This window comes from Eulemur rufifrons, chromosome 20 (assembly GCF_041146395.1).
Source record: "Eulemur rufifrons isolate Redbay chromosome 20, OSU_ERuf_1, whole genome shotgun sequence".
Classification (NCBI taxonomy): Eukaryota; Metazoa; Chordata; class Mammalia; order Primates; family Lemuridae; genus Eulemur; species Eulemur rufifrons.
The window spans coordinates 39,298,895-39,311,785 of record NC_091002.1 but is presented as its reverse complement, the minus strand read 5'-3'; the positions used below and the strand labels follow the sequence as shown (position 1 = coordinate 39,311,785).

At 39.2% G+C, this 12,891-nt stretch overlaps 1 protein-coding gene across 4 annotated transcripts in view; it reads left to right on the top strand.

Annotated features, from left to right (window-relative positions):
• NCOA5 (nuclear receptor coactivator 5) overlaps positions 1 to 12,891 on the top strand; it is a 37,587-nt gene that overhangs the window by 16,674 nt on the left and 8,022 nt on the right. For 2 of the 4 annotated variants that reach the window (XM_069496486.1, XM_069496483.1), the window contains exons 2-4: positions 1,937 to 2,003; positions 11,044 to 11,370; positions 12,458 to 12,594. In XM_069496486.1, the coding sequence (XP_069352587.1) occupies positions 1,966 to 2,003; positions 11,044 to 11,370; positions 12,458 to 12,594 (502 nt within the window). In that variant the 5' untranslated portion in view covers positions 1,937 to 1,965. The remainder of the gene's footprint in view (positions 1 to 1,936; positions 2,004 to 11,043; positions 11,371 to 12,457; positions 12,595 to 12,891) is intronic. The other 2 variants (XM_069496484.1, XM_069496487.1) reach the window with 1 other exon arrangement.

Sequence of the window (12,891 nt, the reverse complement as noted above, 5' to 3'; positions counted from 1 at the left end):
TTTTGCCCCAAAGGAATATACTATGTGACCACTTTGGTCTCCCCGGTCCTATATGTAGATACTCACAGAACTGGATATAGTTATATCCCTTTTCGTATTCCTTTTCATATGTAGAGGGCAAATTATGGCAATAGAAACTTATCAGTTAAAGAAGTACCGTATGTTCTGTACTCTCACCTAAATGTTTGCCAGGTCTAGTCAGTGTTTAGATGAGTTTTCTTTATTCATGAGACCATTAAATACATGGAGTCCTGCTGAAGTTGTGGTACTTATTTAAAAGAAATCTTAATACACACCCAGTGTATTCCAGAGGCACTTTGAAAACTACTTAAATAATCAAAGATATTACACTTCTCTCTGAATCATAGCCACTCTATATTAGCAAGTGGTATACACTAAGTGAGCAGAACTAGTCATTATTAAGTGCTTCTAAACCTGAACTAGTATTCTTCACAATTACATATAAAAGAATTTGATATTCCCTGTAAGGCCTGTAAACTTTAAGAGTTGTAAATTGTGAAAGTGCCACATGGCAGTACCAAAGCTATGGTCAGATATACTGGCTAAGTTTTATAAAGGAAATATTTTCTGATTTTTTTTTTAAAATAGAGGGATTATATCCTCTTTCTGCTTAATTAAAAAGGTCAGCAGCAATTTAAGTAGGATATACTTCTCTATTTAGATATATGTTATCTTCAGTTTTATCAGAACCCATTCTTGTAGGCATAATAGAGACTTTTGATTTAAAATGGAATTGAAGATCATTCTCACTTCAATAGGAACTATAAAAAATTGGCAACATAGCAGGGTAAAGTCTATACCAGACCTCTAAGTTTCTTGTTACTGCTATGATCTTTCGTGTGATAGGAATCTGGTTGGGATTGTTTAAATAGATAATTACTATTTTAAAACACTCTAATTAGTGAGTACTTAATACCATTTAATATCATTAGATATACTATTAATTGCTTGATGTGGAATAAGAGGAACAAAACTATACTGTAGCAGAAAGCAGTTTTATTTCTCTATTCATCTGACATATGAGATTTTTAATGTGTATCTCTAAATCATGTAGAAATTGTCAGGTACTATTTTTGCACACAGATTTCTTAATACATGGTGTTTTTATTATTCACTTCAATTTTTGTAAAGCAGGTATGTTTTGATTTTAGCAAAGCATGCTTTAACTTCACAAATTGGCTTTTCTATAAGCTTGTGTGATTCCACTCTTCTTCCTTATCTAGTTGTATATGCCAGTCTTCTCTAATGAAAACTTCTTAGGAGGAGGGTTTTATTACCTGACGACCCTACTAAACCAAATGCCAATTCTTATTCTTAGGTGTTTATCAATGAAGGTTGTAGATATTAACAGGTCATATTCTTTGTTTATTTAAACAAAAGTTAATTTTCTTTTTGCATCTTATTCTGGAAGATTTTAGCCAATGGAATGCAACACAAGACACACTAAAAGGAGGCCCCACTTCATGGAATATTGGAAGTTTTAAGACAATGGAATCCAGCTATTACTTCTTAGTAACATAAAATAGAATTATTTGCCTTTGCTCTTGTGTTTTATAAACTCTCCCTATCTTTTCCCTATTTTCTTCCCCATAAACAACTGGCTCTCCAAGAGTTTAGAAAACAACGTTTTCCCCCTTTTGAAGGGAGTGAGTATTAAAGCAGTGACGTAATTAGTTTTACACAAATTATGTGATAGCTAGAAAACTGAAGGACATTCCTTACCAAGCCATGACAATGTACTGCCTTAACTTAATAATAAAAATTGCCCAAGTGACAGTGTGTCTCTGCTGAATGGATTTTCTTACACCATCTGGTTGTCATTGTAGTTTTTTTGTTGTTGCTTTCATTTGAAATGTGCTGATGATCTTGTTTTTATTCCGTAGCATTGAACAGATGGGTTGATTATTCTTTTCAGATATTAATAAGGCAGCGGAAAGAAGAAATATGAATACGGCTCCATCAAGACCCAGCCCCACACGAAGGTAAAGTACCCTGAAGCAGTGAGTTTCCTTGGGAGAGTTGGGCTCTGGGGAGTTAAGCCCAACTTCGTACATCAAGGGTCTTTTCTTCCCCCCAACAAATCAGAAACGCTCAAGCAAACAATAAGAACATGAACCTTGTGTGAAGGGCCTTGCTGCTTTTTTAAAACATACATCAGGAGATGCAGAGGAAGCTTTGTGTTTTCGGTGGCAAATCCAGCAAGTTCAGCTTGCAACATGAGTTGCAAGCAATTGGAAGAGGATAAACCTCTGTCTGTCCCCAGCTCACGTGTCAATGGGAGCCTCCAGAACAGAAAGGAGTGCCCCAGGGTCGTTGGTGTATGCCATGCTGCACTGCAGCGGGCAGCAGAGATTCGACTCTTCATTCCAAATGGCTGCCGGTCCAGATGTTAACCCAGGTTTACGGAAAGTGCTGCCTGAGAGATTGCTGCTGTGTCTGTGCTGCAGATCCCCTGTTTGCTCGCATGCTTGGGTTACTTGTTTGAGGGGAAATAAAAAGGGCAAAAACACGTCACCTCTCAAAAGTCTCCCTTTTTCTTAGCTTTCCTGGAAATAGAGGGTGTTTTCCCACTGTATTCTTCCTTCCAGTATATACAAAAGAAGTATTCCTGGTGTGTGCCCTGGAGATACACATTAAATTGGTCCCATCTCTCAAAGAAGAACTTTATTAATGTTGCCATTTACACCAGAGATGAGGATATTGTATCCAAGTTTTCTGGCCCCATGACAGCACAAGTGCTTGCAGTGTGTGCAGTTTTATGTGGAATGCAGACAGATAGGATATATTTCATATCTGTGTCTCTTCACAGCCCAAGTGGATTATGGATTTTGCCTTTGCCCCTAAGTAAAAATGCCAGTTTTCCACAAAAAACAAATACCTAAACTACATTCCGCAGTAAACTACACCTCCTACAGTGAAGTGAATGGAGCAGCGTACAGTGAATCTTAGTCTGTACTGGTAGCTCCACAGGTCACCTGAGGATATACCCACCTAACTGAGCACTTACACATAACATACAGCTGTCCTGCTTTTGGGCAAAAAGACCTGTATTTTGTTACCTTCTTACAGGAAAAAATGGCTGCTCTGTGTTTCGTGTATGTACTCCTATTTGGATACGAAGGGAGGGTATGTTCTAGCTACCAGAAATAGATTACGTGTGTCTACTCTGCAGAGTTTGAGCAGACTCTGGGGGCAAAGTAATACTTCTGATTTCCATGGGATTCTCTGTCCACTCTGCTCGTACAAAGGAGTTGAATCTCATACCACAACTACAGCTACTCACAGCTGTCAGGTCCCTGTCCATCTCTGCTTTCAGTGCAGAAGTGGGCATGTACATTGGTATTCTGTCTGTTCTCTCTTACACCATAAAGAATGGCTATAACTTGCAGGTGAATACTCTCTGTTGGTTGATTTGTATGTGTGAGTATCCTGAAAAACATAAATGAATACTGCAGAACTTCCACAGTTCCATACAATGTCTGTTTCCATTAGACTGCATCTAACCATGCCACAGTTGTTGGGCAATCCCATCTGTATTGTTCCTCATTGTCCCAGTGTACGTAGAATACAGGTGGCCAAGAGTTTGCATCTGTGGTCAGAAATACAGAGCTCCCATTAGAGACTGTAATTGCCAAATGACTTGAAAGGAGATGTGGTGTGGATATAATTTCCAAAAAGCTCTAATGTTTGTGTTTTTGAACTAGGTGACTTACCAGAAGTGTGGAATTTGTATAAAAGACACCTAGTGGAGAACTGACTCCACTAGTAAAATTCTCCCCTTCTCTGTTGTCCCCATAATGCTTGGTGACATCTGGATAATGTTGTCTGTGTGTTTCTGCAGGCAACAAAACCAAACAAACAAAAAAATAGCACATTGAAGAATACAGTCGGTCCAATTTCTGTTATGAGTTGAGAAGGGTATTTTATATCATCCTATTAATGATACTTAACCAAATGCTTTTCACATTTCCAGTTGATTGTAGATACTCAACAAACATTGCAGTAGTGGGGAATAACTGACTCCCCTGGTTGGATTCCAATATAGCCATTGCCAGAGCATTAAATTAAAAAAATTAATTTCATCCCAACCTAAAATGCAACTCCATAATTTCATCTGTAAGGGAAGAAATAGCTTTATACTTGTCTGCTTTTTTTTTTTTTTTTTTTTTAATAATAGTCACCCCACATACAAACGACATTGGAGAGGGCCTTTTAAAATGAGCTCCTTACCAGATACTCTTTTTAATATATCACCTTCCTCAGAAATAAATTCTAAAATGAGGTTGTTTGTGGGTGTGGATAGGGCAGTGACTTCTTGCTTTATTTACAACAACAGGAGGAACAGTTAGGCTAATTCAAATCTCACTAACAATCAGTCTTCCCCTTGGTGATATGTCCCTGACTGGGTTCCTCAGCATGTTATTTAACATAATGAAGTTCCATACAGTCGTGCTTATTTGCTTCAGGAAAGAAGGATGGTCACATTTAGTAAAAATGTTCTGAGCCCCATCTAAAACCGAGCAAAGAGTCCTGCTTTATTGCCTTAATAAAAAGGGGGGGCTAGGCAAATTAAACATTGTATTCAAAATAGAGTATTATTAATAAAATTTTGATCATGCATCATCTGTTAAGGTAAACCAATAGGACAGAGATAAAATGCAAAGAGAGTAGGCAAGATGGGTGAGTGGGTTATGCTAGAGGGGGTAAATCATTTCTCTGAGGGTATCTCTTTCTTTGGGTGCATGCTTCCAGTCAAACCCTTGAGGTAATTCCAAATGTACCAGTATGTTGACAACAACAGACTGCCTTCATTTGGCAGCCTTAATCATTTTATATGCCGCCAGCCATAGAGGATGCATCGTTCACAGGGAGAAAAAGCACTGTACCTAATGGCGAATATTTCCTTAAGTTGTGCCTCTACTTTAGTGCTTTCTACTTTCAGTAAAAATATTGGTTTTAAGCATGCTGGCAAGACCTTCATAATGCCTTGTTTTGGTGGACTGTAACCTTAAATGTCAAAACACCTGGGAATCTTTGGGAGTTTTCACAGGATTGTCACCTCTTCAGGTATTTCTGTAAACCACAGTTCTGTTGGCTTTGCTCTGTTCAGTAATGTGCCTCCCTAATGATTCCAGCTGTCAGTGTATAATTCTGACAATACTGGCCCAGCCAAGCACAGAACTCTGCATAAGGGATCCCTACCCTGGATCACATTTCATCCTGAATTCTAATCATTTAAACTCGGGCCACTTCACTGGACTCCTTTGAGCACATTTCATAGTTACCATGCAAGTTGTCTGACATTGGTCCTTCTTCAAAGATGGAATCATGGTTCTGGTTTTACCTTAGATGTCTCAATTATCATCTTCAGCTCAACACCTTGGCAATTTAGATCTTGGACCATACCCTTATGCAGATGTGGCCTTCAAGTATTAGAGGTAAGACTGTATTTCCATATGACCTAAAGAAGAACAAATAGAATTAACTTGTCTACATCCAAAGCTCTACCGAGGATTTTCCCCATAATACTTACGAAGGATGTTAAACCTGCTGTCTCTTTGATGAAAGTAATTGGGGATTGGCTTATCAGAAATAACCTGGCTGTAGACAAGTTTACATGTGACCTGAGACGTTTTCTACTTACCCACGAGGGTCTTAATTCCTGTGATAACTGCCTGCTTCGTGGTTGTGAGACAACCTTAGCTCTAGCTTGGCCTCACAGTTAAAGATTCCAGGTTGTGATTACCTCATACACTAACACATGAAGAAGAATCGTCAGTTCTCAGCAAGTTCCACTTCTGCCAACAGAAAAGTCATATTTGTGCTTGAGAAAATCATCAGCATGCTTCCTAAGGAGAAGCATGGGCACTTAAAAAATTCGGATCTCTGAGATGTGGTATCTCATTACACCCCACATCCTACCTGCACCTACTGGCAAAATTCTACACGAGTCTGTTGTCTCTATTTCTAACAGTAGCATGGAGCCATCATGGTGGGGGATCAACATCACACAGGAGCCAGCCATATAGATAATGGTATTTGTGGATAGTATATCTGTGACAGAAGTTTGGAGAATTGATGAAGGATTTTTTTCAGGGTCAACAAAAGTCTGGCCCTCCCAAGGAAAATATTCCAGTGAGCAGAAAGGAAGAAAGGAGACGCTGACCTCTTCAGAAAAGAAAGAAAAAAACAGGGGCCTTCCTCCCTGACCTTCTATACAGCCAAGGCCAAAGAACACCATCCTGGACCTGAGTTTTCAGTCTGTTTCTGAAGAAAAGCTCAAAGTCCGTCAAAATCTTCCAAGATGATCATCTGTTGGTTCTTACTCTGTAGGCTCTCAAATGCCTAGTGCTCTTCACACCCCTTTAGTCCTCAGGAAGAGAAGCATTCTACCAGAAGCACATCACTTGCCATCAGAGCCATTGTTTCTCCCTTCACCCATCCTTTCCTTACCTCTCGAATGTTTCGCAATGGTGTGACTATATTCCTCTCAAGGTAAAGGGCATTTGCCTCCCCTCTCCCCCCTGCTGAATAGATGAGAAATTTACAGCAGAATTTTAGTTGTGTTTGCCACATGCCTTCAGTTTGTGAACTCCAGTGCTGAGATTTATTTAACCACTGTTTGGTTTCTTTTTAGCCTGTGGTGATATAGTACCTGAGGGTGTGCTGCATTTGGTTTCCTTTAGTAAAACACCTCTGGTGCTATGGGATGATATTGTAAACGTTATTATGCTCCAGAAACCTGCTTCTAACCCACTTATCATCTGAAGTCCAGCATCTCATGCGAGAGGCTTTGTCCTCCCACACTCTGAATCCTACATACTGTACCACCCTTTTGTTAGCTGTGTTCTTGTTTTGAGAGAGATGTTGGGACCAGCAAGAGCCCTATTGTTCTGAGGAGTTCCTTGTTTGGGTCCTAAAGTGACTCTAAAGGGTTTTGTTTTTGTCTCCAGAACAACAGCAGTCTGCCATAGTGTTCATCTTTTAGAGAGGAAAAAGGCTTTGCCTTTTCATTTTAGAGAATTATTAATCTTCTCTGTTCCTACCTACTTCAACCACTCCTTTGGTTCTTTTCCCCCTTGTGAATATCACCTCTTCTACGTTTTTACCAAGAAGTCACTTGAGAGAGCATTAGTTTTGTTGCACGTGGACTTTAGAGTCTTTGAAGGAAGGGAAGGGGCTTTCCATCTCAAACTGGAAGGTTGAACCCAGACTTTGCGAATCTAGGGTTATAATCAACTTGCAGGGATGGACGCTAGAGGGTAAGTAAGGTTTTTCAGTGGATTCAAAAGAATGAGAAACAAATATGGCATTTATAATTGTCCTAAGGCTGAGAATAACATGGTGTTATTAACTGCATCCCCACTCCCATTTCCACCAGCCCAAGACTGTATATGTGTCTGGTCTGTCAGGTTCATGATATCTCAGTACTGATTGCCAAGAACACTTGGAATCGGATTCCACCTCTAATGACTACTTCTAATTGCTCCCCAAGGCAGGTTTATCTGCTGATCATTAGTAATCTAAAAATACTTTGCAGTTGTCCCTTCCCATTGGATCCTGAGTGTTTGCCCACATTATGCACTGCATCAGATGTTACACATGTTAGGGGGATTATATGACATAATACGGAAAGGTGAAATAAGAATATTGGTTAGTCTGCACTTTATTCTGTTAATAATAAGAAAAATAATGTTTAGCTATCCTCATTTAAATTCCCTGGTCTATACCATGTTTGCTCCCACAAGTCAGAAGTACTAGTGAACCTTAAAATACATGACAAGGACTTTCTATAGAAACAAAATTGGCATTTAAATTGTTTTTGATGTGCCCATGTGGATGAAGTGACGTTTTCTACCAAGCCAATGACATTGTGATGAGTGCCTCATATGTATAATCATGGTAGATGACAAAAGTATAAATGAAACGCGGTACCTGTTCTTGAGAGGCTTACAATTTAGCAGAATAGTTTATTAAATATTTACTGAACTCCTGTGCTGTGTCCTAGGGATACACAGAGCCTTTAAGAGAACTTACTGTCTGGTAAGGAAGCCATGTAAACAGCTAATTATAGAACAATGTGATAAGTTCAGTAATAGAAGTATGTACAGGGGCAAGATTCCTTTAACATATTTATGGAGCATCTGCTGTGTGCCAGACATTGTTCTACAGAATGGGTTTGTAGTGGAGATTTAAACTGACGCAGTCCTCCTCCTTATGGAGCTTGCAGTCTAATAGGGCAGACAGACATTAAACAAATAAGTATGTCATGTCAATTTGTGACAAATGACATGAGTAAAAATAAAGTGTTATGAGAGAATTTAGGGGCAGAAGGTAAGTTTTTAATCTAAAAGAATCAGGGAGTAAAGGATATTTATATGGTGAGAACTGGAAAATGTGTATGAGTCTGTTCTTGCTGCTCATGTAAAGGGATCAGGAAAGACCTTGTCTAGTTATAGCTCAAACTATGGCAAGAGAGTGGTGAACTAGGGAGAGAGTGTGACGAAGTTGTAGAATACAGGAGCCAAGATCATGCAGAACCTTCCTAGCCTTGGTAGAGAATTTAGATTGGATTCTAAATACTGTAGAAAGATAACAAAGGGTTTTACATATTTAAAAGATCACTCTGGAGTGATCTTTCTGGAGAAAGATTAGAAAAGAGGCAAAGGCAGAAATGAGGAGACCACTTTAGAAGGCTCTTGCTGTGGTTTTGAGGTGAGATGATTACAGGTTGGCCTTCAGTGAAGATAAAAGTAGGCAGGAGTGATAGCAATTTCAGAGAAAGAATGAACAGAATTTGGAAATGTGATTGGAAGGGTGGATGAGACTTTAAGGGAAGGATGACATCCAGTTTTCTGGCTTGAGCAACTGAGTAGGTGGATGTGCCATTTACCAAGATGGGAAGGACTAGAGGAGGAGCATATTTGTTGGAGAAGATCAAGAGTTCAGGGCAGGTTTTACGGAGGAGGTAATCCTTAAAGTGGGTTAGACTTAAGACATTGTTGTAAAAAGGTAAATACCAGATCAAGATGAGTAATAGAGATAGAAAGGGCTCTGAGCGACACACGAAAGATCAGCAGTTTCTAGGAAGGGTAGGGAACGTTGCTTGGAAGACACGGAACATGAACTTTCCTGTGAGAATGAGGTGGTATTTGGATTAGTACAGGAAAAATATTCCAAGTAGAGAAACCATATGAATAAAAATATTGAGATATGTCAATTGAATTAAGTCATAGAATTTAAGCTTAAGTAGAACTGGGGAAGGTCAAATTAGGAGATGCGAGGAAGATAATAATTAGGAAGAGGCCAGATGTGTTAGGGACGGATGCCCAGAGTTGTGATAGCCACGCTGTGATTGGTAACAATGGAAATAGGCATGTTAGGATGGTTAATATGGTATTTATGTGTTGAATGAATTGAAATCCAGAAGATTGATTTTTGTTTTAGTGTTATTTCTTAGAAACTTGATGGTACCAACATAGAAATAAGGGCTTGGATTAGACTTAAAAATCCAGTGGGAATGGAAAGAAAAAAAATGAACAGGACTCAAGTGAGTTAATGAGGATGGGGAAGGAAGACTCAAAGTTAACTTCCCAGAACTTAAACTTTAGTAACTGGGAAGGTGATTTATGGCAAAAATGAAAAAGGAATGGGGCTGATTGGGTTGGAATAAGAAATTTTTAATTTTAAATATGTTGAAGATGAATTTCCAATGTGGTGAAGTGTCTCATGAAGAACATTGAGTCAGAGTAGGCCAAGCATATCTGTGATTTTTTTTAAAACACCATGGGCAAAAAGGAACCAAGTTCTATATAAACTCTCAGATTGAGAGAAACTACTACTCAACATCTCTGCAAGAAGACATAGAGAAATTGCTCTTGATCCTGTGCCATGTGTGCTATGCTTTTTTTTCTTCTTCCCTCCCTTAATTTGATTATGGTGCTAGAATTTCTTCTTTCTTTCTCTCTCTCTCTCTCTCTCTCTCTCTCTCTTTGTGGTTTTGTTTTTTTGTTTGTTTGTTTGTTTGTTTTGTTTTTTTGGTTTTTTTTTGGTAACGGATCCCAAGAGAGAGGCCCGAGTGAGGTTCAAGGGGTCCTAGAAGTCATCTCTTTCCTCCCTCTTTCTTTTCTTTCCTTTCCTTTCCTTTTCTTTTCTTTTCTTTTCTTTTCTTTTCTATTCTTTTCTTTCTTTCTTTCTTTTTCTTCTTTTCGTTTTACAAGGTCTCACTGTGTTGCCTGGACTAGAATACAGTGGCCCGATCATAGCTCACTGCAACCTCAAACTCTCCTGGGCTTAGGCGATCCTCTGGCCTCAGCCTCCTGAAGTAGTTGGAACTACAGGCGAGCACCACCATGACTGGCTAATTTTTTTTATTTTTGGTAGCGACAGGGTCGCACTGTTGTCCAGGCTGGTCTCGAACTCCTGGACTCAAGCAATCTTTCCGCCTCAGCCTCCCAAAGTGCTAGGGTTACATGCATGAGCCACCTCACCTGGCTTAATGCTAGATATTTTAAGTGAAGATTTCTGTACTTTAAGGACAGTTCCTTTGATCACTTTGTATAAGATTGTGCCATTTGCTCTTTTTTCTTCTTGAGTCTTACTCCTTACTGTATTCTCCCAACTTTTCCTCCTTGTAAAGTCTCTTTTAAAGAAGTCTGGTGGGAGAAAATAGGGTCTAGGGGAAAGACACTTTCACTTTGAAAACCTGTTGATATTGAAATGACAGTTTGTCATGGGTAAGGAATACCAAATTACTCCTGAAGCCAGATAAATACTGTTACCCTAGTCAAGACCTTTGGCTTTTGGTCATACGTTCTTTCTTTCATGTCCTAATCTTTTGAGATTCTAGAACCTTCTAGACTTGCTGACCAGATGGGTGACTATCCTTAAAATTTTAGTCATGTTCTCACTTTTTGGCTGCCCTGTTTTAAGAAAAGTGCTTGGAGGGTGGGGACTTTATAAAAGAGCTGACAGGTTGGCCACCTTCAATTTCTTTGTCTTACATCTTATTGCCTCCCACAGGGATCCATATGGCTTTGGAGACAGTCGAGATTCAAGGCGTGATCGATCTCCAATTCGAGGAAGTCCAAGGAGAGAGCCAAGGGATGGCAGAAATGGCCGAGATGCCCGGGATAGCAGAGACATTCGAGACCCCCGAGACTTGCGGGACCACAGAGATAGCAGAGACATTCGGGATCACAGAGATAGCAGAAGTATGCGTGATGCTCGGGACATGAGGGATCTTAGAGACTTTCGTGATCTAAGAGACTCTAGGGATTTTCGAGATCACCGGGATCCCATGTATGATAGATACAGAGACATGAGAGACTCCCGAGATCCTATGTACAGGTACATACACAGCCATTCTGCTTGCTTTTTTGAAGTCTTTTTGTTAGGTGTGTTCTGCTGAACTAATTGAAAGCTCTGTAAGGGCAATGATTTTTTTCAGCCTTATATTTCCAATATCTATCAAGTGGTAGATGTGCTGCTTAATAAATTTTGCTGAATGTGTGAATGATTGATGAATTAAGCTTAGTGAATGAATATAGGTCTCTCCCTGTGGCTTATGAAAAGCAACTTTGTACATATGGACAAGAAATGGAATACAAACTGTCTTGGTAGTGCAGAAAACAGGGAGATATACAGATAGCCAAAAGATACATGAAAAGATGCTCGCCATCATTAGTCATCAGAAAAATGCAAGTCAAAGCCTTAATAAGATACCATTTTACACCTGCTAGGGTGGCTATAATAATTTTTTTAAAAACACAAAAAATAAGTAGTGTTGGCAAGGTGTGGAAAAATTGGAACCCTCATAAATTGCTGGTAGGAATGTAAAATGATAAAGCCATTGTAGAAACCAGTTTGGCAGTTCCTAAAAAGGTTAAATGTAGAATTATCATATGATCCATCAGTTTTACTCCCACGTATATACCCAAAAAAACTGCAAAGCAAGTTGTACATTAATGTGAATGGCAACACTATTCACAATAGCCAAAAGCTATAAACAGTTCAAATCTGTTTGAGGTGATAGTTGCACAGCATTGTGAATGTGATACCAATGAATTGTATACTTAAAAATGGTTAAAATGGCAAAATATTATTATATGTATTTTACTATAGTTTTTAAAAAGCACAAGGAAAGGAGATTGGTGGATCATAGAATGGTTCCTCAAAACTAATATCGATAATTCCTACCAGTGACTTTACATTTACTATATGCTGAGGACTATGCTAAGTGCTTTCTGTACATCATCTCTGTTCATCCCCTCTCACCAATTTTTGTGACAAGTTAACTCACTCATAGCCACAGAGTTTATAAGCCGTGAGTCCTAGATATAAACCTCATTTGTCTAATCCCAAAGAATTCTCTATATCTGATTTTTGCAGGATAGGACAGAATTTTATCTTTGTGAAAATTTCCTTAACTTTACAGGAGAGAAGGCTCTTATGACCGATACCTACGAATGGATGACTATTGCAGGAGAAAGGATGACCCTTACTTTGACCGTTACAGAGACAGCTTTGATGGGCGAGGCCCTCCCGGCCCAGAAAGTCATTCTCGTGCAAAAGGTAAAGTAACAGAACCAGTCCATTCCTGTTACTGGTAGAACACTTTACAGAAGATAGAGGAAACTAATAACCAATGCCCCAACTGAAAGGGGGCTAATGACAAGTCCTGGTAGTTCATAAAAAGCAGAAATACAAATAGTCTATTAACATGTATAAAACATTTGGCTTGAAATAATTTTTAAAATGCAAATTAGGGCTGGGTGCAGTGGCTCACACCTGTAATCCCAGCACTTCGGAGGGCCGAGGCAGGAGGATCGGTACAGGTCAGGAGTTCAAGACCAGACTGCACAAAATAGC